Here is a 26,920-nt window from a genome sequence, read left to right on the forward strand (position 1 = left end):
TTTGGCCTTTGTTCAGTGGGCTAGTTTCTACACACATGCCTCTGTAACCTCCACCCAGACAACTGAGAGGCATGATCAAAGTTAAAGGGCACATTCTAGCTAGGCAAGAACCATCAAGAAGGGTCTGAGCTTCCCACCCCTGGGGGATTCCATGAACAGTGCAAAACAGGCTTAAAAGGGTGGGTGGGTGGGTGTTTAGTTAATAGCCATACAGTGGTACCTCAGGTTACATACGCTTCAGGTTATATATGCTTCAGGTTACAGACTCTGCTAACCCAGAAATAGTGCTTCAGGTTAAGAACTTTGCTTCAGGATGAGAACAGAAATTGTGCTCTGGCAGCATGGCAGCAGCAGGAGGCCCCATTAGCTAAAGTGGTGCTTTAGGTTAAGAACAGTTTCAGGTTAAGAACGAATTAAGTACTTAACCCGAGGTACCACTGTATAACCAATTTGCCCTACATAAGGGCAGGGAACAGCCTCCAGGGTGATTCTTTTAATGCAGCCAACGTTGTCAAGTGGGTTTTATTGCTGGACTTGAATCTGGTAATCTTGGGTTCAAATCCCTCTTCTCTGGGAAAACAGCTCTCATTCCTCCTCATTCCCTTCTCTGTAAAAGGACGTAACGGAGACCTTATTACGACACTTTCCATTTGCATCCTGTGTTTCTTCTGAGGCATTTGACAAAGCATACATGGCGTTTCTTGCCCGTTTTGTCCTCACCTGTGAGGTAGGTTAGAATGAGGGCCGGGAACAGGCCCAATTCCACCCTGTGAGCAAACTCTAGGGCTGGCCAGGAATTTCAACCTGGATCACCACAGGTCCTTGATCAGCCCTCTAACCGCTATACCACACTGGCTCTCGGTCGATCGGGGATGGTGGGCACTGGTTGTTGGCATTAGTCCAGCAAACTTTTTCAGCAGGAGGCCAGTCCACTGTCCATCAGACCTTGTGGAGGGCCGGACTATATTTTGAAGGGGAAAAAATAAATGAATTCTTATGCCCCACAAATAACTCAGAGTTGCATTTTAAATAAAAGCACACATTCTACTCCTGTAAAAACACCAGGCAGTCCTCACAAATAACCCAGAGATGCATTTTAAATAAAAGGGCACATTCTACTCATGTAAAAACACGCTGATTCCTGGACTGTCCACAGGCTGGATTTAGAAGGTGATTGCGCCGGATCTGGCCCCCAGGCCTTAGTTTGCCTACCCATGCATTAGTCTGTCTCGAGAGACAATGGAGTTTGCCTCCAGGGGTGAAGTCAAACTGCTGTGTTAGTAGCACCAAACCTCCCTGGGAGAGCAAGGCTGGGCAGTGTGTATGAGGGTCCTAGGCTGCCCAGACAACAGGATCCTCCTCTTGGCCTCACTGATGTGGTCCAAAGGAAAGCAGAGCTATACATTTGGCACCAGCTTGGCTGTAGGAGGTGCTGGAGTGAGGTGTCTGAGGTGCCATCCAACCGTCTTGGGGACACCACTCTGGATTTGTTTAGGGTTTACTCCTTAGCCTTTTCTTCTCCTGAAGATGTCCCGCAAGGCAGTGAAAGTTTAGGGTCAGAATTTCCTTCTCCTAGATGGGCTGCCTTCCCAGGTGGACGAGTCCCACCTGCCCATCACTCCCCCCCACAGCACATGCAGAAAACGCCTTCTTTTTTATAGACATTATTATTATTATTATTATTAATTTTTCTATTTTACAGTTTCAAATAAACATTTTATATACTTTCAAATATCCAGTGGCTTCCCTTTTTCTCTTTCCATGGTTCACTTTGCATATCTTACATCCCTGCATGGGTCATGGATGAATGATATTCCAGCTTCTACCTAGGGTTTTAATAGGTCATAAGATTTTATGGTAACTATATTCGTAATGTATTTTTGTCGGTGTTTGTCCTTTGATGCTATGGCCTGTCGGCTACGCAAATAAAGTCTATTCATTCATTCATCCCTGCATATTTTACAGTAACCATTCCAATCGGTTTTCCACTATTATATCCAGTGCTCTTTAAAAAAAAAATGTTTAGGGGTACTCTCATTTTCCTACTCATATTGAAATACTGCCCCTCAATGAGGCCAAACTTAGATTCACAAAATGTTTAGGGGTATGCGTACCCCCTGCTTCCCCTGCCCAGAAAAAAGCACTGATTATATCCATCAAGTATTTTTTTTACTCTGTTTGCTTTATCTTAAAGCTGCCAGTGTTTTCAGCTGTACACAGTTGTTTTCCGTATACTCGATAAACGTTTTCCATCTTCTTTAAAAATATTCTTCTTGCCCTCTTATTCTATATGTTCCATCTGCCAGTTGCGCATATTCTGTCAACTTAAGTTGGCAATCCTCTTTTAGTTGGGACCTCGCTCACTTTCCGTTTTGGGGCTAACAGAACACTTTTTCTGGTAGCTGGGGATTTCTGGCACCTAGGAAAATGCCTTATTTTTATTTTTTTAAAAAAAATTATTAAAGATTTCTTAGTTTACAAAAAATGTGTGCATTGTCTCTTTTTTCAAGTTGTGTTTTCTACAGATCAGTTTCATTTGTTGTGAGACATTAGCATTACAGTGTTCGGTTAGGAAGAAAATAGGGGGAAAGAGGGGGGAATGGTAAGTGGGGTGGGGGTCAGGTGGCAATGCTTCTATTCTTCTACAGTGGTACCTCAGGTTACAGACGCTTCAGGTTACATACGCTTCAGTTTACAGACTCCGCTAACCCAGAAATAGTACCTCGGGTTAAGAACTTTGCTTCAGGATGAGAACAGAAATCATGCGGTGGTGGCGCAGTGGCAGCAGGAGGCCCCATTAGCTAAAGTGGTGCTTCAGGTTAAGAACAGTTTCAGGTTAAGAACAGACCTCTGGAAATAATTAAGTACTTAACCCAAGGTACCACTGTACTTAGTGTATGTGTGGGGTTTTGTGTCAGCATCACTTGTGTGGGTTCTCTTACTATTGGCTTGTTGTATTTTCTTGGTGGTGAGAGAGGTTGGGGGTGCCCTAGAGTGTGGTTGTCTTTGATCGGCTGTAGTGAGATTGTTCTTCTGTGTGTGTGTGTTTGGATCAGGTTAACCAGATTGTTTCATATGCTGTCGGCAGATTATTGTTGTTGCCGTTTTGGACTTTGTATGTGATAAAGGAGAACCATACCGGGGTGAAGGCGTCTTCTTCTATTTGTCCCCATGTCAGTTTCAGATTATTGGTTAGTTTTTCTGATAAGGCTGCTTCCCATACTATCTGATACCAATGGTCCATGCTTACTCCTGACAGGTCTCTCCAGTGTCTGGCTATGATGCTTCTGGCTGCTGAGAGTAGATGGGTTATGAGGTCTTTGTGATGTGAGTGGGCATTATTATCTTGGAAAATGCCTTCTAGACCGTTGGACCCACTGTTTCGCTCACTCCACCGAAGCCTGGTACAAAATTCTGTGTGTTAAAGGTGTTGAACGTGGACGCATATACACCATACATTTAAAGCGCGTATCTTCCCTAAAGAATACAGGGAACTATAGTTCACCACCACAGACCTACAGTTCCAGGCACACTCAACAAACTACAGTTCCCAGGATTATTATGTGCTTTAAATGTATGATGCGTGTACGATACGATAATCTTTATTGTCATTGTCCCATACAGAACAATGAAATTGAAAAAAAAATCTACATCAGACATTCAAAAACCCACAAGCCTGCTATCCCAGCCTGGTTAACCCCCTAAAAACTCTGATACCCCATAATTAAGTACAATATACTCCCATAGAGACTACCTTACACTGCGTTTAAAACCAAAATCACATTTGGATAGTCCTAGTCTTTATAACCCTGTACCTTCTTCCAGAAAGCAGAAGCTGAAAGAGATCATTTCTGGGGTGCGGAACTTACTGCAGACTTAGTGGGCGAATTCCTGAATTCTAGGCCCTGTAACTGCATCCCCCTTTAACCTTTGTATTCAGCACCTGTGGACTAATGGTTTCTCTCTCTCTCTCTCTCTCTCTTGTCTTTCAGGTTTATCTGGGGCAGGGCGTGTGCCCTGCAGCTCGTGTCCCTCCAGGTGGGGGGCATCCATCCAGCAGCCCCACTTCCCTTCTCCCTACCCCTCTGGCCTTCAGCTCCATTCCATGGGGGTGGATGGCATGTATGAGAAGAGCAGAATGCTGAACATACAGAACAGCACGTGGGGCAGCCGCCAAGAGTGGTACCAAGACAGTTTGGTGACAGGACCACCCAACCCTGGTATGAAGGGATGGGGGATGAATTTGATTCAGTTTGCGTTTACTTGCTTAATTGCAGTTTCTAAAATGATACATCATCATCATCATTATTATTATTTATTGAATTTATATACTGCTCTATACCCGGGGGTCTCAGGGTGGTTCACAGAATAAAATCAAGGTATGAAACCACAAATTACATAATAAAAACAAAATCAACCCAATAGCTCCCCCCCAAAAAAACCCACACATTTTAGAAGGGCATAGGTTGTAAAATCGGATCAACCAAAGGCCTGGTTACAAAGGAACGTTTTTGCCTGGTGCCTAAAGGTGTATAATGAAGGTGCCAGGCGAACTTCCCTGGGGAGAGCATTCCACAGACGGGGAGCCACTGCAGAGAAGGCCCCGTTCTCATGTTGCCACCCTCCAGACCTCTCAAGGAGAAGGTACACGAAGAAGGGCCTCAGAAGATGATCTCAGGGTCCGGGTAGGTTCATATGGAAAGAGGCGGTCCTTGAGGTATTGCGGTCCTGAACCATTTAAGGCTTTATAAGTCAAAACCAGCACTTTGAATTGGGTCTGGAAACTAATCGGTAGCCAGCGCAGTTAGACCAGGATCAGTGTAATATGTTCAAACCGTCTTGCTCCGGTGAGCAACCTGGCCGCTGAATTCTGCACCAGCTGAAGTTTCTGAACCGTCTTCAGAGGCAGCCCTACGTATAACGCATTGCAGTAATCTAACCTGGAGGTTACCAGAGCACAGACAACAGTAGTTAGGCTATCCCTGTCCAGATAGGGGCGTAGCTGGGCCTACATGAACAGAAAACAAGGCTTTTTTTACCCTATAAAAGTACCAGTACTCACAAGCAAGCAGCATGTGGGGAAGGGGCATGGCCTGAGGCCAAGGCTGAGCAGTGAGGGCAGATTAGCTGCTTGATACCCTGCCCATCTGACTGGGTTACCCCAGCCACTCTAGGCATTATAAAAACAAGACATCAAACATCAAAATATGTGCATGTTACACGGAATTGCATATAAACATATATGTTTGGAGAAATTAGTGCTAATATGCTGATAAATTTTCATGAGGACTTGTATGTGTGTGTGTGTGTGTGTGTGTGTAAACTGCACTGAAGTTTGGAAAAATGAGAAACTCAGATTGACAAATTTGCCTGCCTCTTTCTGTCTGTATAGTTCTAGGTATTAATGCTTATTTATATGCCTGCTCTTCCCAGGAACTCAAGGTGGTGCAAATGGTTCTTCCCTCCTAATTTTTTCCTCACAACAACCTTTGAAGGGAGGCTAGGCTGGGAGAGAGTGAGCAGCCCAAGGTTACTTACTGAGCTTCACAAACACACACAAAGATTGCCATTTCCTGCAGTCTGGAGAGTATGAGCTAGGCTTCCTGAGGGGCTAGATCAGGCGTGGAGAATCCGTGACCCTCCAGATCTTGCTGGACTACAACTCCCATCATCCTCGATTATTTACCAGGTTTGCTGGATCTGATGGGAGTTGGAGAACTTCGGGAGGGGGCACAGGAGAGTTCTCCATCTCTGGGCTAGCTAAATGTTGGTGTGCTTACATCTACGCCATATATTTAAAGCATATCCCCGCTCCCCAAGGATCCTGAGAACTGTAGTTTACCCCTCAGGGAGCTACAGGTACCAGGATTCTTACCAAACTACAGTTCCTAGGATTATTGGCTTTTTTTGGGGGGGGAACCATGTGCTTTATATGTAAGCGATAAGAAAAGCAGGTTTGGGAGAAGGGGATGTAGAGTAGAGAAGTGGCGAGGTGTTCACGCTTGTGCTCTCATCCCTTTCTCCAGTTTAAGCTGTGTCTCCTTTGTGACTTTCGCTCCTTTCAGGTTCCCAATGCTCTGTTCCGGGTTTTCGTTTCAACAACAAGTAGCTAGTCCCCCAGAGAAACTCGAGACAGCAGTCAAGGAAAGAGGGAATGTCCCAGGACTTTGCAGTCCATTGCAGTTCCCAACCAATCAGGGCTGCTTGTTCTACATCTAGGGCGAGTGTCAACAGCTGGTACCCTGGCCCACTGCCCTTTGTGTGCTGACACCTGCCCAGGGCCAACAGGTGCTTAGATCTAGCCACCATTTAAATGTCCCTTGCAACTCCCAAGACTTTGTGGGATGCGTTTACAGTGGCTGAAGCCAGCCGCCTAGTCCTGCTCAGAGAATTGTTGCTTCTGGAACTGCCTGCATATTGTGTCAAATATCAGTGCTGGGTTGGTTTGAGGCAGAAGTTCAGGTCAATTTGCTTTTTAATACGAAACTACTGAATTCGCCGGAAGAAAACGCAAGCCAAAAACACAGCTGTTGCCCGAAAATTGCATTTCTCTGAATTTTGTGACGCAGCTTTCCCATCGAGCGATGTGCATAAAAACCTGCATGTTAGGGGGGAAATTGCGTTTAAAAATGCACTTAAGTGAGAACAACATACGAAACATGCATGGAGTTAGGGGGAGATTGCTCAGGGAAATGTGCACTCTACATTTTTGTGAGCACTTGCAAAAGACATTGCAAGCTGATGCAAAAATGTGGAGAACTGAACTGAAGATGGGGAAAAGCAGAAGCTAAAGCTAAGAGATTCACCCATCCCTAGATGTGGGTATACTCTTGTAACAACAGGCAAGCTCTGGGTTTCCCTCAAAGTCCTTACCTAAGGAAGTGATGCCCTTTTACCTGGCAACAGTTTGGGTTTTCAGTCTGAAACCTTGGAGAGCCACTGTCAAATCAGTGTAGACAGTGCTGAGCTAAGTGGACCCAGTGCTCTGCCTCCGTATATGGGCAGCTTCCCATGCCCCTATCTCAAGGGGTAACCAGCTCACCTCTGTGCATTGGATGCAATCTGGCATGTTCACACAGAGTCCATAGAAGGCATGCTCCGCAATCCAATAATTCAGGTACGGGGCCCACTGTCATAAGCTGCGGCAGTAGCCATTGGTTCCAGTGACCACAGTCAGAAGTAGTAATGCTTCTGAATATTAGTCGGTGGAAGCCGAAGGAGGGGACAGTGCTGTTGTGCTTGGGTCCTGCTTGTAGGTTTCCCACAGGTGGACCACTGTGAGAACACGGATGATGGACTCAACGAGCCATTGGCCTGGTCCAGCCAGCTCTTGTTATGTTCTTGAACTGGGATTGGGTTGATTTATGGAGGATATGCCTCTACAGTGGCTTTATGGAGCAGTATGACTCTGTAGAAGATATGGCGGCAGTGACAGCATCTTAAAAAGCAGAGACATCACCTGGCCAACAAAGGTCCGTATAGTTAAAGCTATGGTTTCCCCAGTAGTGATGTATGGAAGTGAGAGCTGGACCATAAAGAAGGCTGATCGCCAAAGAATTGATCGTTTTGAATTATGGTGCTGGAGGAGACTCCATGGGCTGCAAGAAGATCAAACCTATCCATTCTGAAGGAAATCAGCCCTGAGTGCTCACTGGAAGGACAGATCCTGAAGTTGAGGCGCCAATACTTTGGCCACCTCATAAGAAGAGAAGAATCCCTGGAAAATACCCTAATGTTGGGAAAGAGTGAGGGCACAAGGAGAAGGGGACAACAGAGGACGAGATGGTTGGACAGTGTTCTCAAAGCTATGAACATGAGTCTGACCAAACTGCGGGAGGCAGTGGAAGACAGGAGTGCCTGGCGTGCTCTGGTCCATGGGGTCACGAAGAGTCCAACACAACTAAATGACTAAACAACAAATGCCTCTGTAGTTGCTGGGGAAGTGGGATGAAGGGTTGGCACCTTCACATCTCCATCATGGACTTCTCAGTGGCATCTGTTTGGCTACTTGGGAAGCAGGATGTTTGACTGCACAGACCTTTGGACTTTCCTTATATTCTTATACCACAGACTTCAAATTATTACCCATTGAACCCAATTGGAATAATATGGGATAACTATTCCATATTGTCCTACCCATAATGGTTCTTCAAGCTGAGTTCCATGCAGTGCTTGCTGTCACTGAGATCTCTGCTAAGTTGCTTGCTTATTTAGCAATGTTACAGCTATAGAGTTGGAGGACTTCATCCAATTTCTGATGAGAAAGCAAAGTTGGCAAAAGGTCAGGAAAGCAACACAGGCTCGAGGCCCATTCAGCATCAAGTCCCAAACCTTTGATGCTCTCCTGCTCCCGAAAATAAGGAAGATGGCTCTAAGGCCAACTCAACTTTGAGCTCTAAGGCCAACTCTAAGGCGAGTTTCTCCTTTATAACCAACCCTTAGCACTTGTTTTTATCCTCTCTTCCATTTTACTTCTTAACTCCTACCCATAAGTAGACTAATGTTCTCATTCACATCTCACATACACATCCCAGAAGTGGAGAACTAGGGTCCTAGAATCCTAGAATAGAATCTTCCTTTTCATAGTTTTAAAAAATTAAATAAATAGTATGTTACTAGTCCTCATCACTCTAGAGATCTGTTTGGAAAGTGGCTAGAGCAGCAGTTCTCAACCTGTGGGTCCCCAGATGTTGTTGGACTACAACTCCCAGCATCCCTGAGCTCTGGCCTTGCTAGCTAGGGGTGATGGGAGTTGTATTCCAACAACACCTGGGGACTCACAGGTTGAGAAAGGCTGGGCTAGAGGGACACTGCACTCCTCAGTGAATCACCAATCTCACTTGAGCATTTGCCCCTCGGTGGTGCTGTTGGGCGCCAGCAATCTTTGACAGGAGCAGACTGTTCCTTTTTTTTCTGATGCCAGATCAAATGTACTTAGTACCGCTAAGTTGTGAGGCATTCATTCATTGGGGTGGATGAACATCCCCAATGTTTGGAATTTTTTTTGTGGGGGGAGGTTGTTGTTGTTTAGTCATTTAGTTGTGTCCAACTCTTCGTGACCCCATGGACCAGAGCACGCCAGGCACTCCTGTCTTCCACTGCCTCCCGCAGTTTGGTCAAACTCATGTTGGTAGCTTTGAGAACACTGTCCAACCGTCTCGTTCTCTGTCATCCCCTTCTCCTTGTGCCCTCCATCTTTCCCAACATCAGGGTCTTTTCCAGGGAGTCTTCTCTTCTCATGAGGTAGCCAAAGTATTGGAGCCTCAGCTTCAGGATCTGCCCTTCCTGTGAACACTCAGGGCTGATTTCCTTCAGAATGGATAGGTTTGATTTTCTTGCAGTCCATGGGACTCTCAAGAGTCTCCTCCAGCACCATTATTCAAAAGCATCAGTTCTTCGGCGATCAGCCTTCTTTATGGTCCAGCACTCACTTCCATACATCACTACTGGGAAAACCATAGCTTTAACTATACAGACTTTATTGGCAAGGTGGAGGGGTCCTTAATGAAATCCTCAGCCCCAGCCTCCTGACTCCTCTTGCTTTTTGCTAACCCATGAGGTTGTGCAGCCTTCTAAAACGATGAGAACTGCCATCGCATAACATAAAGGGGGCTGGACTGGATCCCTTACCACTTGAGCATCGAACACTCCTGCCTAGAGCCTCAATTCCCACACCAGCCTTGTGAGCCGCCCAGCCTAGTATCTAGATGAGATATACTGCTCTTTCCTCCCCCTCCTTTCCCAGGCCACAGAGTTTCAGGAGGTCCATCCTGTTTATTGGGAGAGTTTATCTATCATATGTAGATGAAAGAGGAAGTGCCCCAGATTGTCCCTTGTGGAGAGTGATTGGTAACATCTGGAGATGCTTTGAGTGGTTTCCTATTAATAATAATAATAATAATAATAATAATAATAATAATAATAATAATAATAAATTTACTTAAACTTATTAGTCGCTTTTTTATTTTACAAAAAGTAACTCAAAGCGACTTACAGGCATACAGCATAAAATTAATCAGAGGATAACTTTAAGACAATTGCTGCTGAAATTCTAAGTTTATTCCTGTGGCTTATTGCTCTCTAATAATGAAACAACTCATGTTGTGATAACCCCTGACAACTGCTGCTATCCTTCATGTGGTTGAGTCAGGTGTCACACATAATAATAATAATTTATTATTTATACCCCGCCCATCTGGCTGGGTTTCCCCAGCTATTCTGGGCGACTTCCAGCAAAATATTAAAATACAATAATTCATCAAATAATAAAAGCTTCCATAAACAGGGCTGCCTTCAGATGTCTAAAAATCAGATAGTTGTTTATTTCTTTGACATCGGGGGGGGGGGCATTCCACAGGGCGGGTGCCACTACCGAGAAGGCCCTCTGCCTTATTTCCTTCCAGCAGCTAAACCAAACGTTGGTGGGTGCCAAGTCTGTCCCCACCAAGACTTCCAGGAAGCAAATATATGGCTTTTCATCTCTTGTCTGAAAAACATGTCCAAATTATTTGATAACCAAATAGCCTGTGATTTCATGGAATTGTAGAGTTGGAAGGGACCACGAGGGACATCTAGTCCAACCCCCTGCAATGCAGGAATCTTTTGCCCAAGGTTGAGCTCGAACCCACAACCCTGAATTTAAGAGTCTCATGCTCCAGCAACTGAGCTAACTCTAAATATGCTGCACAATCTCTGCGGCCCGTTTTGTGTCCCTGTCCAGCTGGCGCCTATAGACCCACCCTGGTTATTTTACTTCTGATCCCCTTGATCCGCTAGATCACCCACCCAGTCTGGAGGAATCTCTCCTGTTTGGGTTTCTTTCTTCCAACCTGATTCCAACCTTTTTGTTCATTTTACTCCGTTTCTGCATCGGTTTGCAAACATTATTTTTTCGAAAACGTCAATGTGGAAATTTGTGTGCGTTTTCGTTTTCCTTCTCTCTGAACAGATGCGCCTTCTCAAGCAAGTTCCCCAAACACAATGCATTTTCTACAATTCCCCCACCCAAAAACCACACCCACTGTTATGCATGCTTTCGCACATATACAGTCATACCTCGGGTTGAATGTGCTTCAGGTTGAGCGTTCTCAAGTTACGCTCCGCGGCATCCCGGAAGTAACGAAGCGCGTTGCTTCTGGGTTTCACCGCTTGCGCATGCGCAGACGCTCAAAATGATGTCACGCGCATGCGCGGAAGCAGCAAAATACGACATGCGCAGATGCGCAGTCGTGTCTTCCGTTCTATTCAGGATGCGAATGGGGCTCTGGAACGGATCCCATTCGCATCCCGAGGTACCATTTTATACCTCTTTATTTGGGGGGGGGGGGTTTCACATTCTTTTGGGTTTGATGAACTGCGTTTGAAAATGCAGAAAAGCACAAATTTTGCAGGACAGCTGTGCTTGGGTTCTCAGTGCAACTTGGATAGGGTCGCGTCTGAACATATTTCTGCCCTGTTCCTGACAACCCACACCACTTCCACCCCGATGTTCCGGGTTCTGTTATTGTGTGGTCCCCATCTACAAAGACAGGCCATGCTACTGCTGTTTCTCTCTGTGTGTGTTTTTTTCTCTGTATGTGTTCGTCCATCTGTGCTGTTTTTAGATCCTATGCATGGCCTCCCCTCTTCTGACTTCCCTTCACTCCCCAACCTCTCCCCCCTCTGCCCCCCCACATCAACCACCACCACCGCCCCTCCCTCCTGCCTCATTTCCCCTCCAGGCTTATACAAGTGTGTTTCCTCCTTCTGCATTCTGCAAAGATCTCTCAGCAAAAAAAAGAGAGAGAGAGAGAGAGAAAGCAGAGCTGATGGGGATGTGGGGACAGAGCCGGGGCGAGTCGTGGGGGGGGGGTGCGTTGGGGGCTGAGGCGGAAAGTGGAGCAGCGGGGAAAGGGGGAAGGGATCCTGACAACACTATGTCTGGGCCCGGGCCAAGCAGAGACACTCTTCACCAAGGGGGCCTTTTGGATCTCATTGCTTCGGGGGCTGCAAAGGACTCGGGGAAGGGGGGGCAAGGGAGCAGGCAGTGTCGCCTCGCATTAGAGCACTGCGGCTGATGCCGTGGCTGTGCGTCGCCTGCGGAGATCTGAGTGCCTGGCTTCGCGGCGGCAGAAGAAAGGTCACCGTTCAGACCACATCTCCCCTGGGATAAAAAGGTTAAACCCTCGTGGGCTCCCCGAACCCGCCCACCGTCCCCCTCTCCTGGAGACCCCGGTCCCCAAACCCGTGGTCTCCCTTGCACTGCGCCAGCCACAAAGAAGTGTCCCCCTCCCTTCCGTGCCCAACTCAGGAAACGCTTCGCTGAATGAGAACTTCTTGTTTGCAAGAGGCCTGAACTCTTCAGCCTCATCGGCTCAGCCTCTCTCTCCCCCCTTCCTGCCTCCATTTGTTGGCTTTCCTCTCCCCCACTCTTAACCCCATATGTCTTGGGGTTGCAGTGGAAGAAAACTCTGGCTATTTCTCTACACACACAAACACCGAGTGCTGCAACCGGCATCAGTTCTGCACCTTGAGTGTGCAGCGATGGATTAACGAATTCTTAACACTGACTAATTAATCATTCATTAACTCTTTATAAACTATTAACGAACAGTTGTCACTGCGAACAAGCAACCATACCAGTTAGCCCTGGGGGGGAAGAGACAGGATGAGAGAGGAGTGGTGTGTGTGTGTGTGTGTGTGTGTGGAAAGCAAGGCTTAGAGCAGTAGCAGAGGCACCAACTTCTCTGGAGGTTTGAGGGGGCCGGACGCGATGTCGTGACATGGAGCCCTCTGAACACCGAGGAAGCCGTGTCCCTCAAAAAAAGATTGGGGGACTCCAAAGTGCATTGGCCCCCAGGAGCTGGCGCTCTTGGTCAGTAGGATGAAGGCATGTGGGGTGCAGGCCTGAGATGGAAGATGGGGGGTTTGGGGTGGAGGGGTTTAGGGGTGTAACCCCCTGTGGCCTGGCTCTAGGTGTGGGGGTACCCTGGGCATGGTGCCCTCTAGTGGCCCGGCTTGGTTAGCAAGGCCTTGGCAGAGTTAACAAGAGGTGCGGAAGGGAATACGTTTATATATTTTTAATTAATTAAATTTAAATGCCACCCTTCAGCCGAAGTTCACAGAGCTGTTTATAGTACAGTGGTACCTCGGGTTACATACGCTTCAGGTTACAGACTCCACTAACCCAAAAATAGTGCTTCAGGATAAGAACTTTGCTTCAGGATGAGAACAGAAATTGTGCTCCGGCGGCAGCAGCAGGAGGCCCCATTAGCTAAAGTGGTGCTTCAGGTTAAGAACAGTTTCAGGTTAAGAACGGAATTAAGTACTTAACCCGAGGTACCACTCTATTAAAACACATAATAACCAAAGTAACCGAGTGCATCCAGCCGACGTTTTAATGTCTCATAGTGCCCCAGAGAAATGGTACACTAGAGCATCATGGGAAATCAAAATGGAGCGCCTATTGGGGCAACTGCCCAACTGTGCCAGTTTTTGCAGAGGCAATCAGGGGTTTCCTCAGGTTCAAAAATCCGCCCCTAAAATCTCCCCTTCCGAGGTTGGAATAAAAATTATGCAGGTTCGATTCTGGTCTGACTTTGGCGAGTTTGCCTAATGTTATTTGGATAGGCTATTTTCCCACCTGACACAGGAAATTTGTTTTCATTGGGGAGGGTGGTTAGGAACTGGGGTAAGTAAGGTATATTAAATGCCTGTGACAGCCTGAATGGCTTTAAAAGAGGATCGGACAAATTCATGACTGTCCTGGGTTTCAGACAGGCTTCTCTTAGGCCTAACTGAAGATGCAGGGGGTTGAACCCGGAATCTTCTGTATGCAAATGAGACACTGTGCCAATGAACTGTAGCCCTTCCTCAGAAGTCCTGGGTTCAGATTTGCAGTGGGTCACTGATGTGCTGAGAGAACCGGCACGGTTTAGTACTTTGAGCGTGTGGCTAGGACTGTGGATCCTTGTCTTCAAATCAGTGCATAGTGCTCACTGAGCAACCTTGGGCACTGTCTCTCAGCCTAGCCTCCCTCACAGGGTTGTTGTGAGGATAACATAGGGGGAGGTGGGACCACGCGCACTACTGACTTGAGCACCTTAAAGAAGTGGTGAGATATACACCTTTAGACGCTGGGTGAAAACATTCATCTTCAACCAGGCCTTTGGCAAGAAATGTCCTTTTAAATGTACTTGAGGAGGGGAATTACTGGTTTGCTTTTGTTCTTATTTTTATTATGTATTTTTTTATATATACAGTGGTATCTCGGTTCTCGAACATAATCTGTTCCGGAAGACCGTTCGAGTTCTGAAACGTTTGAAAACTGAGGCACAAAGGGCTGTCGGCAGATTCAATTGAGAAAACTGAAAAACACACAGCGGAAGCCGTTTGACTTCCGAGACGCGTTTGAAAACGGAAGCATTTACTTCCGGGTTTCCGGCGTTTGGGTTCCAAAATGTTTGTCAAGGGAGACGTTTGAGAACCAAGGTACCACACTGTATACAGTGGTGCCCCGCAAGACGAACGCCTCGCAAGACGAAAAACCCGCTGGACGAAAGGGTTTTCCATTTTTCGATGCGCTTCGCAAGATGAATTTCCCTATGGGCTTGCTTCGCAAGACGAAAACGTCTTGCGAGTCTTGCAATTTTTTTCGCTCCCCCCCTTTTCCTAAGCCGCTAATAGACTCTTAGCCACTAAGCCTTTAATAGCCGCTAAGCCGCTAATAGCGCTAAGCCGCAAAGCCGCTAATAGGGTTGCTTCGCAAGACGAAAAAACCGCTAGACGAAGAGACTCGCGGAACAGATTATTTTCGTCTTGCGAGGCACCACTGTATTGTAATCTTATGTTGTGAACTGGCCTGAGATCTGCGGATAAAGGATGGTATGATGATGATGATGATAATCTAACAGCAGCAACAGCAACAACAACAATACAATATGGTATAATAATAATAATAATAATAATAATAATAATAATAATAATACTATAGCTGACCAGGATTTGAACCTTGATCTCCCCAGTCCTAGCCTACCATACTAGTTCATTCTCAATAACAATTACAACCACCTTGCACATTTAACATGCCATAGGAATCATGATTTATAAATGAAGATGATGTAAGGGGGGTGGATGGGGGTGGGGGTGTTTGCCTTCCTTTCTACATATCTCCGTTCTGCAATCCAACCACCAGATAGTTGCCAACAGCTGGAGAGTGGCTTGGACCCTGAGCACCCGCAAGGTGCAAGCACCCAAGACCTAGATGAGTCCCAAATCCGTTTGCAGCTGAAGCGCAAATTGCAAAGGAACCGGACGTCTTTCACCCAGGAGCAGATAGAGGCGCTGGAGAAAGGTGAGGAAGGGACGAAGGTGGCTGACAACAGGTGAGGTTGCCAGCTGGCTAGAATTTCATCTTTCTGGTTAGCAGCCCGAACTGGAGCATTTTGAGCGAGGGAAAGAAAAACGGCGCCTGCTGTTTGCACTGTTAGCAGATGTGTGTGCACATTGTGTGTGTGCATTAACTGAGGTGCAACTGAGAGAGCATTTCTTAAAGGTAAACAATGCAGACTCATCCATCCCACATTGAACACATGGCAATTGCCTCTGATAAACGGTGTGCAGAGGTGGGTAGCACCGCTTTCTATCTGCACATATGTGCCTTTGCCACCTTACAATTCAAACTAATTATAGTCAACCCCTTGCAATTCAGGAATATGCAGCTGTCCCATACGGGGATCAAACCTGCAACCTTGGCATTGCCAGCCCTGCAACTGAGCTATCCAGAGAGCCATGCAGCCGGTTAGGCTTGGAGTCTAAGACTTGAGTCCTCTTACCTTCACCCTGAGGTGCCTCTCAGCTGAGGGGTTGCCATTCTTATCAGGCAGGTTATGGCTGGAAATCTTCTTATTCCATCCATATTTGATTTCCTACTTGGATAGCCTGCACCGTGTACATGTGAATTAGGAAGGGAATTAGGAAGAGATTGTGCGTGTGTGTTTTATTGATGTGGGAGACCCCATGACCCGCGCTAGTCTTCCATGGGTATAGCCTCTCAATTCTTCCCAAGTTGCAGTTCCCTCCAAATGGGTTTTGTGTCATCACGATGCTAAACAGGGTGACTCCTGTAGTCTCTTCCTTCTGTTACCTACACTGACTTGTTATATGACGGCAGGTGAAGAAGGTGGAGGAGGGAAACCAAGGTCTTTTTGATGCATCTAGGGACGTGGGTGGTGCTGTAGGTTAAACCACAGAGCCTAGGACTTGCCGATCAGCAGGTTGACAGTTCGAATCCCCGTGACAGGGTGAGCTCCTGCCAACCTAGTGATTTAAAAGCATGTCAAAGCGCAAGTAGATAAATAGGTACTACACCAGCGGGAAGGTAAACGGTGTTTCCGTGCACTGCTCTGGTTCGCCAGAAGCGGCTTAGTCATGCTGGCCACATGACCCGGAAGCTGTACGCCGGCTCCCTCGGCCAATAAAGCGAGATGAGCGCTGCAGTCCCAGAGTTGGCCACAACTGGACCTAATGGTCAGGGGTCCCTTTACCTTTAAGAACGTCCCCTTCAAACAGGAGTTGCAGAAAAGGCGCCAGTGCTGCCACGAGTACAGCTTTTAAAACTCCTCTGGCACTGTCAGTGGCGGCAGAATAAATTTTTGTGGGAAGACAGTTACACTCAGTATGGATCGCACTAAATCTCACACAGTGGATATCCTTAAACTTCTGAACAACTGGACGGTGTGATTTAGATTGATATTTTGTTTTCCAAAAAAACAGGCTCCTCTCATGAGAAACGGTAACTCTGCGTATGTTCAGAGGCACTTCGCTGACAATGTAATAATTTTTTTAATCAGTTGCGGCAGTCTTGTTATATCAAGGTGGGACCTAAGAGGAGAAGATGTGTGTGGCCATCTGGTGGGCCAGAGTGGTACTGCAGCCTTGATGCACAGCTTGCTTTCTTGACCTTGCCTTGAAAGCCGTGCCACTTTTAAACAATAATCTGGTCTGCAGGGATAGGGGACCATTTGCACCCTGAAGGCTGCATTCTCTTCTGGCCAACCTGAGCATGGTGGACGGGGCCAGTGGCCAGAGCTATGGATGTGAATTTTGCACCGTAGGCTAGTTTCCACACATTCCCCGCTCTCTTACTCTCCATCTGGGTGAACAAGAGGCAGGAGCAGAGATCAAGGGCACATTCAAGCCAGGCAAAAACACTCAAGGAAGGTGTGGAGGAAGGCCTGAGGAGAGCAGGGTGTGTGTGGTCAAGAGCTGGACAGATTGGTCTAGAGCATCCTTTCTCAACCTGTGGGTCCCCATATGTTGTTGGACTACAACTCCCATCACCCCTAGCTAGCAAGGCCAGAGCTCAGGGATGATGGGAGTTGTAGTCCAACAATACCTAGGGACCCAAAGGTTGAGAAAGGCTGCTCTAGAGAGAGTTGTCTTTTCCCACCAGGCCCTCATGTAATGGAAGCAGAGAATCTGCAGCCCATGCCGCCTTCTTCAGGTAAAGGAAAAGGGACCCCTGACCATTAGGTCCAGTCGTGGCCGACTCTGGGGTTGCGGCGCTCATCTCGCTTTATTGGCCAAGGGAGCCAGCATACAGCTTCTGGGTCATGTGGCCAGCATGACTAAGCCGCTTCTGGCGAACCAGAGCAGCACACAGAAACGGCGTTTACCTTCCCACCAGAGTGGTACCTATTTATCTACTTGCACTTTGACGTGCTTTCGAACTGCTAGGTTGGCAGGAGCAGGGACCGAGCAACGGGAGCTCATCCCGTCGCGGGGATTTGAACTGCCGACCTTATAATCGACAAGTCCTAGGCTCTGTGGTTTAACCCACAGCGCCACCCGCGTCCCCCTGCTTCTGGTAGTAGGTGCTAGTCTTTCTGTGTAACATAGTTCCAGGAAGCCAGAAAAGAAGACAAGAAGGAAGAAGCAGCTGCGGGAGTGGGGAGTCAGTGGACACCCCCTGTTTCTGATCAAAGGGGACTTGCCTGCTTCGGCAGCTGTAGATTTCTACGGCACAGGGAATGTTGGTTCTTGCAGAGCTCCTGGACCAGAGTCCTCGGAGTCAGAGAAGCGATGCTGCTTGGCAGAGAGGCTTCCTCCTCAACTGGTTCAAGCAGGCCTAATCATGGCTATCACCATGGGCAATTCCTCAAAGCCCAAGGTCTCATCCCCTCAAGAGGGGAAGTGAGATCCTGTGGGCATGACAGTACGTGACACAGTGGATGACATCTGCAGGGCTGTTAAACCCCAGCAGAAGATTGAGAGCATCTCTGCGGAAGTGAACAGCAGGTGTGAGCTACCTGGAGAATGCAATACCCCTGTGCTCCACTAGTGGGCATGATGGAGATTGTTCTACGCTGCCACCCTTCCAATACATACTCTACTTGTGTTCAGCTAAGAAATAGTCCTGAGCCCATGGTACAGTTTTGCAGATCGATTCAGATATACTTTGCTGGCGTGATAAGGAATTTGAGCACTGACAAAGTAATATGGCAGTCCTATGCCCCTTAAGGGGATGCGGGTGGCGCTGTGGGTTAAACCACAGATCCTAGGGCTTGCCGATCAGAAGGTCGGCGGTTCGAATCCCCGCCACGGGGTGAGCTCCCGTTGCTCGGTCCCTGCTCCTGCCAACCTAGCAGTTTGAAAACACGTCAAAGTGCAAGTAGATAAATAGGTACCTTTCTGGTAGGAAGGTAAACGGTGTTTCCGTGCGCTGCTCTGGTTCGCCAGAAGTGGCTTAGTCATGCTGGCCATATGACTCAGAAGCTGTACGCCAGCTCCCTTGGCCAATAAAGCAAGATGAGCGCCACAACCCCAGAGTTGGTCACGACTGTACCTAATGGTCAGGGGTCCCTTTACCTTTTATGCCCCTTAAGGCATGCTATAATAGGGTGTAAGAACATGGGACAATGTTCTACTTCATCAGGGGCTATAAATGATGGGGAAACAGGGGAAACATGTCTCCCAAACTCTGACTCCCTCGCCCTCCCATCTTCCTCAGAATTTGAGCGCACTCACTACCCCGACGTCTTTGCCCGTGAACGCCTGGCAGCAAAGATCGACCTCCCAGAGGCCCGGATCCAGGTATGGCAAGGGGATCCACTTGGCTGTGGGACAGGCCAACCTACTCTTCCTTCTCATTCCCCGTTGATTCCATTCCACTGTTCTCCCCCCCTCTTCCAGGTCTGGTTCTCCAACCGCCGAGCTAAGTGGCGCCGGGAGGAGAAGCTGAGGAACCAGAGGCGCCAGGCGGGGGGCACCGGGGGCCACCTGAGCATAAACAGCAGTTTTGGCTCCGCGGGCAGCACTGTCTACCAGTCCCTCCCCCAGCCAACGGGGTCAGGTGAGGGCCGTGGACCCGGCTGACTCGTTCCCATTCCCCCATTCTTTCTTGGCTAACCCATCCCTGTCTGTCTCAGGGAGGCCCTATTGAACATGACCCTGGCTCCCAGTAAGAAGGGCTATCCACCACTGACAACCACATGACTTCTCTCTCTGTTACAGGCACCATGTTGGGCCGTACGGAAAGCGCCCTCAGCAACAACTATGGCGCCCTTCCACCCTTGCCCACCTTCTCTATGGCCAACAGCCTCCCTATTCAGGTAAGCTTCTCAGAACCCCTTCTCAGGCTGAAGACCACTTTCCCATAGCTGTCAACCTTCCCTTTTTTTGTGGGAAATTCCCTTATTCCAGCGCCGTTTCCCATTGCTTCCCGCTGCTATCCCGGATTGTTAGATATCCTGTAGACTGTCCCCGGGATAGGTGAAGCTGCTGATCCCTTATTTTCAAGGCTGCTGATCCCTTATTTTCAATTCTGAAAGTTGACAGCTATGCATTCCCTTCTGGGCAAGCTTCCGAGGGCCACATGCCGGGGTGGGTGGGGCCAAAGGCAAAAAGTGGGTGGGGCAACAGATGAGAATCTTTCCTATTGTTAGAGGTTGTTTTGCTAGAGGCGAAAGTTCAGAGGTTCCCAAACTTATTTGGCCTACCCCCCGCCCCTGGAAATCTAGCTTCTTTAAGCAAACAAACAGAAAGATGCAGTGACAAATGTGCATTCTTTTATGTATCTGTATTTCTACGTCCTACGTCCTGGGATGTAGCAAAGGGAGATATTGTAAACCAGACACCTTGAAGCCGCAGCCTGCCTGCCATTGGACAAATAGGCAGGCAAGTGGCGGTCCGCTACCTAGGCCTGGGTGAAGCCAAAAAGGGCCCACCCAATCCCAGGAAAGCCCCTCGCCTCCAGCACAACTGCAGGATCCAGGGGAGGCATTTTTTGCCATCCCGCAACGGCGCCTCACCTGGCGGTTAAGTGTCATTACACAACAGATGAAAAATGTACGAATGGTTTTTCCTAATTTTCTTTTCTTCTTTTCTTTCTTAATGCTTCCACTGCCCCCTTATTTTTATCCAGTAAGAATAAGAATATTTATTCCCTGCCCATCTGGCTAAGTTTCTTCAGCCACTCTGGGCGGCTCCCAATCGAGTGTTAAAACCAATACAGCATTAAATATTAAAAACTTCCCTAAACAGGGCTGCCTTCAGATGTCTTTTAAAGATAAGATAGCTGCTTATTTCCTTCACATCTGAAGGGAGGGCGTTCCACAAGGCGGGCGCCACTACTGAGAAGGCCCTCTGTCTGGTTCCCTGTAACCTCACTCCTCACAATGAGGGAACCAATGCTACGCAATTGCACCTGAGGCTACTACTGCCCCCCTGGATCATTCCAGTGCCCTCGCCCTGCCCACTTAGGGAAACACTGGGCTAGTTTATTATTTATTATTATTATTATTTACTGAGTTTATATACCACCCTATACCTGGGGGTCTCAGGGCGGTTCACAGAATAAAATCAAGATATAAAACGACAAAATACCTAATAAAAATAAAAACAACAACCCAATAGCCCCCCCAAAAAAAACATTTTAAAAGGGCATAGGATGTAAAATTGGATCAATCAAAGGCCTGGTTAAAAAGCAACGTTTTTGCCTGGCACCTAAAGTTGTATAATGAAGGCGTCAGGCGAACTTCCCTGGGGAGAGCATTCCACAGACAGGGAGCCACTGCAGAGAAGGCCCCGTTCTCGTGTTGCCACCCTCCAGACCTCTTGAGGAGGAGGCACATGAAGGAGGGCCTCAGAAGACGATCTCAGGGTCCAAGTATGTTCATATGGAAAGAGGCGGTCCTTGAGGCATTGCAGTGCTGAGCCATTTAAGGCTTTACAGGTCAAAACCAGCACTTTGAATAGGGCCTGGAAACTAATTGGTGGCCAGTACAGTTGGACCAGGATCGGTGTAATATGCTAAACCATCTCACTCCAGTGAGCAACCTGGCCGCTGAATTCTGCACCAGCTGAAGTTTCTGAACCATCTTCAGAGGTCTTCCATCCAGACGAGGAAGAGGCATTATCAGAGTTCAAGATTCCATGTCCTAGCCAGGCAAAGGCACCTGGGATGTGAAGCAGGACCGGCGAGGGGTGTGGCCTGGGGAGAGGAGACGTGGCCTGGGGAGAGGGACGTGGCCTGAGGTGCCACTCCCTGGAGCTGAAGGCACCTGCCTTAAAGACACATGTTCAGGGCCAGGCAGGCAGGAAGGCTGATTGAGATCCTTTGCTGCTGCTAATCTCCTTTCCTCTGTCGCATCTTGTCTGCCCCCCACAGCAGGCCGTGCCCCCCGTGGCCAGCCAGACGTCGTCTTACTCCTGCATGCTCCCCGGCGGCTCGTCTGTGCGAAGCTATGATTCATACACGCCCTCCCAGCTCTCCTCTCATAACCTGAGCTCCAGCAACGGGGCCTCTACTGGTAACAAAAGGGCTGGGGGAATGGCCGGTGTGGAGCGAGGGAAGGGATGGGAGCCTGACACTAGGGATCTGGGATAAAGCAGGGTTTGCAGCAACTGGTGGGGAAGAGAAGGGGCACTGGTGGGGCACTGGTCAGCCACAGTTGCTTAACAGCCATGGGAAGTAACACCCCCCCAAAAAAGCCAACCATATAAAACCATGTAGGAAGAAGCACAAGGAATGCTGGAATCCTTCCTGGGCAGTGATTATATTGTGAAATGCATAATGTGGCTTCTAGTATGCATTTTTAGAAATCCCACCTTCTGCATAAAGTGTAAATAAAGCAACTTTCCAGGTCTTGCGATCTTGGAGCGCTAGTTAAAAACATGTGTTGTCAGCTTCTGCTAAAACAAACACAGTGTGTTTTTCACTTGTCAAGGCTGGTGTACACATACGCCTAGCATAATTTCAGCTACCGCACTCTGACTTAGACTCTTCCTTTATAGAGACCACAAGCCAATAGTCAGCCCCAGGAAGGAAAAGATACTGAACGTGAAATTTCGTAATCTGCAAAAGGCTCCCCAAAGCCAGGCAACTGGGTGAAAGCTGGAAGTGACTTTTTTTCGTTCTTTCAAATGGTCAGGCATAATCCACTCCAGTTTTGGGCTTTGGGGTGTGGCTGTTCAGCCCTGTCCTACTGCACAGGAGTATAAGAAATTATACTAATTCAGACCATGATTGGACCACCTAACTCAGTATGTGGCCAATACATTCACTGGCAGCAGTTCTCCAGGATTTCGGACCAGAGTCGTCGTCACTGAGCTACAGCTTCAGAATAGAACTGCATCAGTGCTTTTGCTCTCTGCCATTTGAGCTCTGTGGGCATCAACCTTGATCTTGCCATTCTTTGTGTGTGAAGGAGCTTTGCCAGCGAGTGGGCTTCCCCTTCCACTCTTGCTCCAGCTTTTCCCTTTGCTCTGGCAAATGCTGAAGCACAGAGCAGCTCTCTGCATGCCTTGCTGCTTGCACAGCTGCAAATAAGCCCTGGAATGGGAGCTTCTCAAGCACCAGAAGCATGCTGTAGTGTCTGGACACTTATGCCTATTGTGTGCCTCCCATGCAAGCACAATATATTATTTGCAGAAGTGTACTCAATACAATTAGGGACACGGGTGGCGCTGTGGGTTAAACCACAGAGCCTAGGACTTGCCGATCAGAAGGTCGGCGGTTTGAATCCCAGCGATGGGGTGAGCTCCTGTCGCTCAGTCGCAGCTCCTGCCAACCTAGCAGTTTGAAAGCATGTCAAAGTGCAAGTAGATAAATAGGTACCACTCCGGTGGGAAGCGTCTTAATAGGACCACTCTGCAAATCAGGTGTACACATAAGCTTTGGAGGGAAAGAAAGAAAGCTAGATATTTCAGGAGTCAGTTAAGGAGTACCTAGACCATGGGTAGGCAAACTAAGGCCCGGGAGCCGGATCTGGCCCAATCGCCTTCTAAATCTGGCCTGCGGATGGTCCGGGGATCAGCGTGTTTTACATGAGTAGAACTGTGTTCTTTTATTTAAAATGCATATCTGGGTTATTTGTGGGGCATAGGAATTTGTTCCTTTCCCCCCCCCCAAAAAAAAATATAGTCCGGCCCCCTAAAAGGTCTGAGGGACAGTGGACCGGCCCCCTGCTGAAAAGGTTTGCTGACCCCTGACCTAGACGATGGGTAGGCAAACCAAGGCCCGGAAGCCGGATCTGGCCCAATCGCCTTCTAAATCCAGCCCATGGATGGTCCAGGAATCAGTGTGTTTTTACAAGAGTAGAATGTGTCCTTTTATTTAAAGTGCATCTCTGGGTTATTTGTGGGGCATAGGATTTCTTTTTTTTCTTTTTTCAAAATATAGTCCGGCCCCCACAAGGTCTTAGGGACAGTGGACTGGCCCCCTGCTGAAAAAGTTTGCTGACCCCTGACCTAGACTGTGCAGCAGAAAACCCTCTTCCACCTAGTGAAGCCATGTCTGTCTATAACCTCTGGATTCTCAGAGCAGGAGGCAGGCGTTTGTGTGGAAGTACTGAGCTGTTGGGAGGGGACATTTCACCTCCTTCCTGGCTGTCTTGATTTAGACAGCAGCGGGTAGTATACGGACCTGCCCTTCCTTTCACAAATTGCCGTTAACAAGACAGTTGTTGAAATCAAAGGAGCAGGTCCCAACGTATCTTTCAGGGCCTCAAAAACCTCTGCAAGGGACTTGTCCTTCCTTAACTTTTGTCAGAATATTAATTCTTGCGTTGCCTTCCTTGCAGTCAGGGTAGTTCACTAGGGCAAAAACTTGGTTTGCTCCTCAAATCCTAAATGCTTTGCCTACAATAGGCCAACATTTTTCAGTTTGGCACAGTTGGTTCATGAAGGGTGGTACCCAACATATTTACTTTGTCCATGCAAGGACAGATGGATGCTTGGGCAAATCCAAATTTGCTGCGGAGGGTTGGGGGAGCCCCTGGAACAGATTAGGGCGGGCATGCAGCAGGGAGAAGAGTAGGCAGTGTTCATACCCTCCAACATGTTGAGTCTCAAAACTGGGACGCAAGGCTTCCTGTCCGTGCTCCCACGGGAGTCATGTGACCTGTGGGAGATCACGGGAGACCAAAGAAAGCACTTTTTTCTAGCCATGCCCGAAAAAAGGGTGCAAAATTGTGGCACCCCAAATGGTTGCCATGCTCTTGTGAGGGGGGGGGGAGTGTGATGTCCCGGGACACTTGTGGGGTATGAGAATTTGGTTGTGCAACCGCTTTGCACCAATGAAACAAGCTACTTAGTGCTGCAACCCAATATTTATACAGTGGTACGTCGGGTTAAGTACTTAATTAGTTCCAGAGGTCCGTTCTTAACCTGAAACTGTTCTTAACCTGAAGCACCACTTTAGCTAATGAGGCCTCCTGCTGCTGCCGCGCCACCAGAGCAAGATTTCTGTTCTCATCCTGAAGCAAAGTTCTTAACCTGAAGTACTATTTCTGGGTTAGCGGAGTCTGTAACCTGAAGCATATGTAACCTGAGATGCCACTGTACATTTATTTGCTGAACTGAAAAGACTGGGCTTTGCAGCCTATCACATTTGAGGGGATTCCTTCTATTTCCTGACTATTTTCCTCTTCTCTCTCTCTCTGTCTCTCTCTCTCTAGGGTTAATCTCTCCAGGAGTGTCTGTTCCTGTGCAAGTCCCTGGTGGGGACCCTGACCTTGCCCAGTATTGGCCAAGGTTACAGTGAGGAAAGAAGTGGAACAGGCTGGGGACGGGGGTGGGGTGGGGCGGGGCGGAAACTGACGGCGGAAGGAAAGGGGGAGATGAATCGGCTGCTTACACGTCACACATTTAAAGCGCATGACTTCCCCCAGAGAATCTTGGGAAGTGTTAGTTCATCCCTGCCGGAGCTACAGTTCACTACGCCCTTAACAAATTATGATTCCCAGGATTCTTTGGGGGACATAATGTGCTTTAAACGTACAGGGACTTTCCTTCCGCAGCGGGGAGGGGAATGGCAATATCTGGGGGAAGGAGCATTGGAGAGGGCCTTCCTCAACTTTGTGTATCTATGTTAGGCAACCACGTCTGTGTGTTTGGTGGCAGGCCTCCTCTTTCCCTCGATGTGCGCATCATGCGTGCGCCATCGGGGGAGTAGGGACCGTCCTTTGGTCATCTTGTCTCTTTCTTCCCAATCCACATTCCGTCTCGGGACTTTCTCCTTCCCTCTCTTCCCTCTCCACCTCCCACCTTGCCCTTTAGATGGCACTAAGAGCTAGGGGAGCGGGGAAAGGGAGCGGGGGGGGGGGGGAAAGGGGAACTGCTGGAAGTATGGCAGGAAGATAGAGGAAACATTGGGGATTCAGCCTAGAGGATTTGGGGCAGACCGGGGAGAGAGCCGATGACCCTTTGAGGAGCTGGAGGAAAGACTGAACCTTGAAAAGGCCGGACAAACCTTGAAATCTAAAGCAAACATCGGGGCAAGTGCCGGGAGAAGAAACCTGGCAACGGCCGCATTGGAATCCTGTGAAAATAATGGTCTAATTGAGTACCAGCGAAGGATCACATGGGGAAAATTACACACTAGTTCCCTTTCAAGCTGTTGCAAGGGGTGGAGGGTGGGCGGAATAAAACTGGTGATTTGGAAGAATCACCATCACCATCTTATTACTGATATGCCGCCCATCTGACTGTGTTGCCCCAGCCACTCTGGGCAACTTCTGACAAAATATATTGCTAGACTCACAGCAACATCAGTTCTAGACCTCCAAATCCACTCGTGTCTCCTTGGCTGCTCTGCCAGCCGAAGATCAGACAGCTCTTTACAGCTCTTCTGCATTGCTCTCTGTCTCTCTCTCTCGGTTGGATAGGACTTGCCAACGGACAGTCTCCACCCACGGCGGCTGGAAAAAGCACAGGGAGCAGCTTAACCGCTCAGCAATGCCCACCAACAGATTTTGTGGTCACCGTGATGTACCACCCGACAGAAGTTTCTTAAATCTGACCCTTGTCAGTTGGTGCCAAGCACTGACCCTTCCCATTTTCTGCCCCCTTGTAGAGTCTTTTGGGATAGATGGCCTTTGTACGAGGCCTTGGAGGTCCCCCCTGCAGATTGGGAATCGTTGCTGTAGCGTTACTTCCTGGGTGCGCAGAGTTCAGTCGCTCTTCCCCTTTGCAAACTGGTCCTATAAACCACTCCCCACCTGTCTCTTCGTTCACTCTGCCTCTCCTTCTCCGTTCCCCTCTTCTCCTCTCCCCGCTCCCCGCATGGATTTCACTTAGCTGCGTTTTCACACGGATCCCGAAGGGCTAGGGACCCCCCTCTCTCTCTCTGACCTGCACAAAATGGCCCTCTGACCACCCACACATGCACGCTACCACCCGTAGGCGCAAACTGTTTTCACGTGTGTTAATAAAGGACCCATGTAAATAACGCTGCGTGTGAGTCTGTGTGGTTCCGCTGTGCTATCTCAGTTGTGGCCGGTGTGGCACAGTGGCAGAGTCTAGACCCTCCGGGAGGAGAAGGTGGTCGACCTATAGATGTGAGGTCTGGAACAAGCGGGAACTCAACAAGAACTCAGTTCCGGCACCTGTCAGGTGGGCACCATTGCCATTACAGTGGTACCTCGGGTTAAGAACTTAATTT

The 26,920-nt window shown here is 48.3% G+C and overlaps 1 protein-coding gene across 7 annotated transcripts in view; it reads left to right on the top strand.

Moving 5' to 3' along the window:
- LOC310830126 (paired box protein Pax-6-like) overlaps positions 1 to 26,707 on the top strand; it is a 43,166-nt gene extending 16,459 nt beyond the window's left edge. The window contains exons 2-9 of one of the 7 annotated variants that reach the window (XM_083709738.1): positions 3,993 to 4,220; positions 15,173 to 15,331; positions 18,989 to 19,071; positions 19,171 to 19,330; positions 19,492 to 19,589; positions 21,647 to 21,788; positions 24,936 to 25,011; positions 26,023 to 26,707. In XM_083709738.1, coding sequence (XP_083565864.1) covers positions 4,106 to 4,220; positions 15,173 to 15,331; positions 18,989 to 19,071; positions 19,171 to 19,330; positions 19,492 to 19,589; positions 21,647 to 21,788; positions 24,936 to 25,011; positions 26,023 to 26,272 — 1,083 coding nt within the window. In that variant the 5' untranslated portion in view covers positions 3,993 to 4,105 and the 3' untranslated portion in view covers positions 26,273 to 26,707. Of the gene's footprint in view, positions 1 to 3,992; positions 4,221 to 14,107; positions 14,194 to 15,172; positions 15,332 to 18,988; positions 19,072 to 19,170; positions 19,331 to 19,491; positions 19,590 to 21,646; positions 21,789 to 22,272; positions 22,925 to 24,935; positions 25,045 to 26,022 lie in introns of those variants that run through there. The other 6 variants (XM_083709739.1, XM_083709740.1, XM_083709741.1 and 3 more) reach the window with 6 other exon arrangements.
- Positions 26,708 to 26,920: the final 213 nt, after the last annotated feature.

Source organism: Podarcis gaigeae, assembly GCF_964106915.1.
Source record: "Podarcis gaigeae genome assembly, chromosome: 13".
Taxonomy (NCBI): Eukaryota; Metazoa; Chordata; class Lepidosauria; order Squamata; family Lacertidae; genus Podarcis; species Podarcis gaigeae.